This window comes from Akebia trifoliata, unplaced genomic scaffold (genome assembly GCF_017979445.1).
Source record: "Akebia trifoliata isolate Shusen 1 unplaced genomic scaffold, ASM1797944v1 Contig00217, whole genome shotgun sequence".
Lineage (NCBI taxonomy): Eukaryota > Viridiplantae > Streptophyta > Magnoliopsida > Ranunculales > Lardizabalaceae > Akebia > Akebia trifoliata.
In genome coordinates this window covers 33,021-41,539 of record NW_028236869.1, presented here as the reverse complement: position 1 = coordinate 41,539, position 8,519 = coordinate 33,021, and the positions used below count along the sequence as shown (strand labels likewise).

The 8,519-nt window shown below is 34.7% G+C and overlaps 1 protein-coding gene across 1 annotated transcript; it reads right to left on the bottom strand.

The window, feature by feature from the left end:
* Nucleotides 1–3,356: 3,356 nt before the first annotated feature.
* Nucleotides 3,357–4,732, bottom strand: LOC147381851 (putative GTP diphosphokinase RSH1, chloroplastic). The gene is made up of 4 exons (XM_086429883.1): nt 4,582–4,732; nt 4,351–4,475; nt 4,021–4,179; nt 3,357–3,895 (listed from the first exon to the last, which is right to left on the bottom strand). The coding sequence occupies exons 2-4, from the start codon at nt 4,369–4,371 to the stop codon at nt 3,665–3,667; spliced, it is 411 nt and encodes a 136-aa protein (XP_086286009.1). The 5' UTR covers nt 4,372–4,475; nt 4,582–4,732; the 3' UTR covers nt 3,357–3,664.
* Between the last annotated feature and the right edge of the window lie 3,787 nt (nt 4,733–8,519).

Sequence of the window (8,519 nt, the reverse complement as noted above, 5' to 3'; positions counted from 1 at the left end):
TCTAGCTTTAGACAACCTATCTAGGTCCAGCCTTTTCTTTTCATGATTGTTTGATCGACTGTGTGATTTGCATGCTTGGTAGACGTTTAAAGAACAATGATAGTGTCTAGTCGTAAAAACCCAATATCATGTGTGAATTCCTCCCTCTCTTGTGTGCAAATCAATAGTGTATAGATACAGAACCCCGAGCAAATTTTGTATTGTCATGAAGTTTAAGAGAGAATCTTGGATCCCATGCGTCCTATATGATAATTATGGTCATCTTCCCAAGTGTTATCTGAGTCTACCCATGTTTCGTGCTACATAGGCCAATATGCATCATTCGCAAAAATTTTATTGGATGCCGACACTTAGTTCGTTCGACCAACCATACCATGTAGATAATTGGTTTCCCTCGAATATTATACCGTGTCAGAACGAGTTCACTAAGGGTAGTCATTTTGGTAATCATGATGATTTTTATACGCTCGACACCTCGATGATGAATCCAATCATAATTCCCCAACGATCCTATGATTCTCAAAAAAATTTCGAATATAGAGCTATAGAACCAGAGTCAACATTCAATGACTCATTTATATCCTCTCCTCCAACTTCATCATTAGAGTCCTTAATAACTGAGTTGTTAAATCAACAATAACAATTCATCCAACAACAATAGGACATGGGTCAAGCCTTAGCTAGCATAGGAACTCAATTGAGTCACTTAGCGCTATCTTTAGAAGAAGAAAATTTTGATAAATTAAAAAATGAGGATATCTCCATCCTAGAAAATCTACAATTTTTTCAAAATAACCTTAGTGGCCAATTCTACTATTTTGAAGATTTCGATGATTGTCCATCAATAATTGATAATCCCTTTCAATTAAAGTTCAAATTCAAAATAATGAGGTTACAATTCCAACCTAAGCAATAATGGAAGTCCAACTAGGTCAGCTTATTCACTACGTGAAAATACACAAAATTCGACGGCCCAAAACCATCGAATTATGTAACTATTCGTCGGCCCCGACCGTCGAATTGATTTGTCGAATTTGACCTCGTCGAAAAAATATTCGACGGTTGAGAACCATAGAATTTTTTTAAAATTCGACAGCCCAAAACCATCGAATTTCATAAATTAGACAGTCCAAAACCGTCCAATTTTATGAATTCGACGGCCCAAAACTGTCGAATTTGAAATTTTTTTAACTGAATTTCGACGACATTAGGCCGTCGAATACTATATTTACGACTATTGACTTAATTTAAAGACTAATGAAAACTATTTTTTATGCATTTGTCTTCAACCCATACCTGCGAAAAAAATCATACATTCATATCCATATCGACATTGACATCCCATCCATACTAATTTGCATTCAAGCATTCAATTCATAGTATCAAAGAATAATAAGATTTTAAAAAAAATTTACTTCTATATGTCAAAATTTTAATCTCACATATTGTAAGAATTCTTGAGATCATGTTCACATACATAATGTAATGAAGTCTAAAACCAAAAACAGGGTTTTTGTCTTCAAGCCACTGCTGTCTGTTTCTAGCCCCAAAGGCACATCCCCCCTCACCATGGGCTGAAGGACTTTAGACTTCTTCCTTGCCTTAGCAGCAACCTTGGAGACTTCTTCTGCATTCAAGTGTGCCAATGCTCTTTACTGTTCTATACAACTAGGGCTGTCAACGGATACCTATCCGATTGGATAGTGCTATATCCGAATTCGAATCCGAAAAAAAAATACTACATCCGAATTCGAATTCGAATCCGATCGGATATCCCTAATAAACATTCAAATTTGAATCCAAAAAATATATCGGATATCCGATAATATTCGATCCGATAAAATATCCTACGAAATACCGTCATCCTCAATCTGTCGGAGTTCGCACAGTCGAACTCACAAATTTCATCCAAAAAATCACTCCGTTCAGATCGGAGAGAGAGAGAGAGAGAGAATGTACCGACTGGTTCAGATCGGATAGAGAGAGAGAGAGAGAGAGAGAGAGAGAGAGAGAGAATATACCTGGATGCTCGTCTGTCGGAGAAGACGGGTCGAAATTCACACAGTCGAAACCCACATATTTTCTTCGAAAAGTCACTCCGACTTGTTCAGATCGGAGAGAGAGAGTACCTAATGGTCGCCGACCGGAGAAGACAACGGTAGTTACTGGTTACGGAGTTCGATCGAAACCATGTTTCTGTTACGTCGTCTAGGTTCTGGTTCTTCACGTTTGAAGATGGTTGAGAGAGTAGGTTCTGGTTCTTCACGTTTGAAGATGGTTGAGAGAGAAGATAAAGGTTAAAAAATAACATTTTGTTATATGACATGAATACATAACACGATATATACATATAAAAAAAGTTTTGTTGTAAAAGATAAATACATAATATATATATCATTATCGGAGCGGATATTATCGAATCGGATATCGCAATATCTGAATTCGTATCCGAAACTCATTCGAGTATAAAACTGACATCCGAATCCGATATCCGATATCCGAAATTTTCGGATAATATCCGATTTTTCTAATTCGAATTTGGATTTCGGCTATCCATTGACACCCCTATATACAACTACATGAACACCACACAAACAAAACTGTAAATGACTCAAACTGTAAGTTGTTTTGCACCTATCCCCTTAATACTCTTATCAATTAACAATGTCAATAACATACACCAAGGAGCATTTTAGATGGCCCTGTTTTACGTACCAAACTGTCAAGGCTCCCATCAATGTGAAATAAAAATTTCCCCATTCCCCTTCTTCTATCGATCTCTGCCTACTCATTCAATAATGTTAATGTACATTAGGCAAAGAGGGTTTCATTTAAAAAAACTCTGCAAGAATTTCGAACGTCACTCACCATACAAGAACAAATTGTGATCTCCTCTGCTGTCAATGCTGATGTAACCTCTGCCAACATGCTTGAAATGGAAAGCCAGTTAAGATGGTTATCGAAAAGAGAGGAAATACATGAAGTTTAATGTTCACGACAAAAGAGACATTGGTCCTCAGGATTTTAATTGCTCGTATTACTTATCCACCTAGGCATTATTAAGTGATTTGTTTAACTATTTGTACAAACTATATTGTATTCAAGCTAGTCCAGATAAGACACGTACCGATGAGAAACTCAAACTGACTTGACCGCAGTAACCATGCAATCCGTCTAGAGAAAGGGCATGATTCCTAAAGTCTCTCTCATACCCCACATCTCACAATATGAACGTATATTGCATATGATATTAAATGGTGTATGATTTATTAATTAGTTTCTAATTGGTTTATGCTGCCATGTTAGTTATTTGCTTAAAGTTAAAAGACCATTTCAAAAAAAGGAAAATAGCTGGAATTGATATTATTTATATATAATATAAAGGCATGCTGGTTGGCAGCACTCCAAAGCCAATTACTTGTTTTTTCCTTCAGAGAATCAAGATACCTGCTTTCCCTTTGGCTAGACTGTTTAGTGGGTTGGTCTGTGTTCCATTACTTTTGCCCACATTTTCTTTAAGACAGTAGCAGGCAACTTCATTTGAACACAATCAATTTTCTAGGTTTTTAATGTTGGAGGGATGTGGTATTGTTCTTGCCTCTTGTAGAACATGCAAGAAATTACTTTGGGCATCAAGTTTACACTTAAACAATGATCTGGTCTACTACTCTTCCAATGTTGTATCTCCAAATCGTATTTTGTTCATCAAGGCAGTGCAATATTGTTGTAAAATTATGTGAAAATATCCAATAAATTCACCTACCTCTCCTTGTGGTGTAAACACAAAAACATGACTCCCCAACAGCTCTCTTATGATAGTGTCAACGAATTCTCTCGAGCTCATGTTCCCAACAAACTCCTCTTGCCATTCTCTAATAGCATTGAGCCAGCCAATCTATAGAAAACAAGATTTTATCCATAAAATAGAACTCAGGTCAGGGACTTTATTGGGTACTAAGAAACCCCTCCAATAAAGATAATCCACTATCACAACTTGATAAGTATGGTTTAACCAAATACCCTGAGAGAAATGTTTGCATTGTTCAGACAGACTGTTTTCCCTCTTGAATTCCTCCCTTTAGGCATGACATGGTCAACTAAATCAGTAACACATACTCTCCCACTGTAGTGAGCAGCAATGCCTCTCTGGGCTATTAGATCCATCTTTTCAGTTCTTATCTGCCAAAATAAAATATATCCCACTATCATACCTTCAAAGCATAAAAAGAAAAGAAGACAAACAGTTGGCTCAAAATTGAGCATCGATAGAAAATTTTGGCAAAGAGAGGCAAATTGTAGGTAAGGAATTAGGCATAAACATGAAGAAATAAAAGGCAATCATAAACTCACCTGAACTTCCAGCCGAAACATCTTGAGATAATCATCCACTTATTTAAAGTTTCATACCATCTTGAGATGTGTCAATCATTTTGATATAGACCAAGACCAAACTCATGAAATTTTAATTTAAATGCCTATAAAATGTTTTAGATTGTCTTAGAAAAATATTGATCATCCATATTGTTATAAACTTAATTGAAAAAAAAAAAATAGGATAAAAAGATATTGGTATAGTTTTACCTGAACATTTGGCTAACATATCCCAGCGACCTTCACCATGAGAAGCAATGTAATGTGTGAGAAGAGCATCTTCTTCAAGAGTCCATGGTCCTCTTCTTAGCTTAATATCTTCTTCAACATGATTACATCTCTTCTTAGTATCAGTAGACATGGTTACTCATATATATATATATATATATATATATATATATATATGTATATATATATATATATATAGAGAGAGAGAGAGAGAGAGAGAGAGAGAGAGACAACTACATATATATGTGTTAAACTAGAGAAGAAAGATAATGAAAAATTTTAGTATATTTGATCAGTGTTGGAAGTTAAAAGTAGTGAAGCTGAAGCTAGCCCAAGATTTATAAACTCCCTACATTCTTAAAGCCTAGGCACCCTTTCAAAACAAGTAGTTGAAAAAGTAAACTCAGCTGGAGTTTCCTTCCAACTATTTTCCACATGTTTCTGTTTCTACAAACAAAAGAACAAAAAATTAAAAAATAAATAAAAAATGACAGAATTTTCAGAGATGAGTTTGTCTCTCTGTCTAAGTCTCTATATCCAACTTAATTAGTAGTATATTATACATATAAAGTGTGGGTAGCTATCAACCCACGATTTGATATAGGTCCTACTCCTACATAGATCACAAGCACACAATTAATTTTATTTATTTTTAACTACTTTTTGATAAGAAACTATGCCTAACACTTAATTACTTCTTGAAATAAGAATGCAATATTATTGGTGCACGGACTATTGTACATGCTACAAAATAAATTATGTGTCACTCGACTTCTACAAAATAATCAACTTCCATTTTTAAATAATTCTGGTAGGTCAAGTAAATTATTGCATCTAAAGTATTATCTTTGTCATAATTAGCAACAGTGACCCCCCACAAGCATTTTCTTAGTCTTGCAATGCTATTAAGTTAGTTGATATGGTGAATTGAAAATCATCTGTAGAAAGTTGGTTTCATTGCGACAGCACCTCTTGAGTGAATAAATAGGACTACTGCATTTAGCAAAAAATTTCGTTGTGGAATACAAACTTACCAAGAGCCCACCAGTCAACTGCACTAGTATGGCCAGCTCCAGTGATGATTTCCTGCAAAAATAATTGAAAATTAAAAGTTATTTTTTATTTAGTAATGTATAAATTAGAAATTAAAACATAATCGGGGGCCTCATTGATATGTGGATCACAAAATTCTGAGAACTCTACAAAATGATAAGGTGCCATGTGGATGTAAAAGCATAAAATTCTTTAAAAAGGAAACATTTTTCATCGTTGATGAACACAGTTTAACAATTGTTTGTACAGTGGTTGAAACCTTTTTATCAGGATTCAGGAGAAGAATGGTTTCCTTAAATCTAATATATGTCGTGAATCCTATAGGAAAGATTAAAGTTATCTATTTGTGTAGCTACAATATTAGAAAAAGGAAAATGCTGGAATGACACAAACGGAGACACGAAGGTGACAAAAATGATGTGGTGGCACACACATAACCGTAGCTGCAGATTCAAGCCAGAGCACTCTAGATTTCTGCCTGATTGCAGATTCCTCATGCCTAGTTTGGAAACTAACAATATTTGCAACAAGATTAAATGCTACCTAAAGTGCAAGGTCTTTGGTTCATAATCATTTTCTTGCGCTTCTCATGCCTACCTTTTGTGCTAAGTCAATTAAAGCATGAGATTGTGCATTTAATGCTAGTCTAAGAGTGCATTTGATAGGTAAAGGGTTGGTGGTTAGTAAGGTGAAATTGGGTTCAAGAGGGTTTGAACCTAAGACATGGGAACAACACTCCACATGTCTCTACCAACTTGGCCAAGTTGGCACTTCAATGAACATAAATTTTAATGGAAAAAATATAATCTGTTATGTGACAGATATGCCATTGTAGATTAATCCAAAAGAGAGAGTATTAAATCGGTTAAGAGGACACTAAAGAAAATTGTAAAATAGTTCAAAGTAATTTCCATTTCAAGAGGATAATGAACAATAATGGTATTTAATTTTATAATAAAATCATATAATCTGACATCCACATCAAGGGTTTCAGTATTCTTCACGAACCTAAGCTTGACATTGGCTTTTAAGGACCAGTTACAACAGTTCACCCAAACTTGCAGAGTACATATTGATTGCATGTAAAAAAGAATACATATGTGAATGCTTACATGCTTTGCCATCCCAAGGATTGATCTTTATAGTCCCGGTGTTCTTTTTCCTAATCGATTCCTCTCCCACAATCCTCTTTATAGTCCTGCCTCACCACGAACTTACAAACAAATACATGCCTGCAATACAAGATTAAAAACAAATAGGTATCACCTTAAGCTTTAAATCCGAACTTCTAAGTTGAGAATAGCAAGAACACACCACTTTCTTAGAACAAGTGCATCACAAGTCTCCCAATAATAATAAAAATATACACCATACAGCTTCAACAATTAAAAGAACTTTTATTGCCATCTTGTAATAGAAACATTTCTATGTCTAAACTACCAAATATTTGGGGACCATTTTGTAATAAATCTCATACTCCATTATGAGATCGATTGGTCGATTATCAGCTCCCCATAATTGATTGTGAGTGATGTAAATGGTATTTAATAATTTACATAAATAGAAGCAATTTGTCATCGAAGCCTCTTCTCTGCAATATATATATATATATATAATCCTGAAAGATTAGTTGGCCTAAAAGTTGTTAGGATGTAGAAGAATAATTTATCTTTAATTCTTCAAAACTACTCAATTGAAATATTTGGAAACATTATGAGAATCCAAAATAAATATAATTTGTTGATTGGTGCTTTTCTTCTTCTGCTGCTGCTGCTGCTGCTGAAGAGTGAAGACACAAGGTAATTTACAACTGTGAAATTTAGACTTTTCTGGGCATCCATTCCTGAATCCCCAATTCACTCTCCACTTCCACTTGTGTGGGAAACTCTGTTGACTTCTAATAGAGTCCTTGTGCTTAATCTAATGAGTGGTGATCAACATTTAGATAGAAAACTTTGAATGTACTTAATCTAATGGTGTTGGACTTCTAATACCCAACTTAGTTACTAAAATGCAAGTTGTTGGAACAGAGTACCCAAGCAGCAGAACAATAACAGAGTACTATAGGTATATCCACATTATTAATAACAATGGCAGAGTACTATAGGTATCTGCATAGATACCAAGTTTCCATTAGCTCGATCTGGATCCGATCGAGCTCATGGCTTCATGATATTTTGACCTCCCAAACTATTGATGATTTTCAAGTTAAAAAAGAAAAGAAACACCTTAAACAAATTGTAATGTTTCTGCAGCAATAATTGAAAGAATTAAACATAAACTCACTTAAACAAAGAATAGAAATGAATCGAATCAGATATTAAAAATCTCAAAAATTATTTCTTAAACATTAAAACCTAACCTCAGCAATATTGTTTATTCATCTTAAACATTAAAACCTAACCTCAGCAATATTTTTTATTCATCGAAGATCAAGAAGAGAAGATTTTTTCTCAATTTCAAATAAGCTAACCTTAGCAATATTGTTCATCTATAGAAGATTAAGAAACACCTTCACGATTCCCTTGAGTAAAATAAGTTTAACATGCTCAAATTACACAGTCGAACAAAATAGGGATGTAATTACATCATTTGGAAACAAACTAATAAAAAAATTTAGGGCTTTTTAGGGTTCTTGAGAGAGATGGACATACAGATGAGATCTTGAGTGGTTTTGATAGGTGGCACTGATGAGTGAGCTTCAATTCGTAGGGCTCTGTTACTTGATCTTGTTCGGTGCTCTCGATTGATTCGAAATGGGAGATTGAGGGACATGAGTGAGAGTGTGAGATTGTTTGGCACTTACGATCACTCGGTGTTCTCGAAATTATCTGTGAGTTTGAGTGAGTTTGATCAAACCAAATCAA

Coding starts and splice junctions, on each gene's coding strand:
- LOC147381851 (XM_086429883.1), bottom strand. CDS start 4,371: ATGTTTCGGCTGGAAGTTCAG. Junction 4,180..4,350: donor TGTTTCGGCTGGAAGTTCAG/GTGAGTTTATGA, acceptor TTATTTTGGCAG/ATAAGAACTGAAAAGATGGA. Junction 3,896..4,020: donor ATGCAAACATTTCTCTCAGG/GTATTTGGTTAA, acceptor TGTTTTCTATAG/ATTGGCTGGCTCAATGCTAT.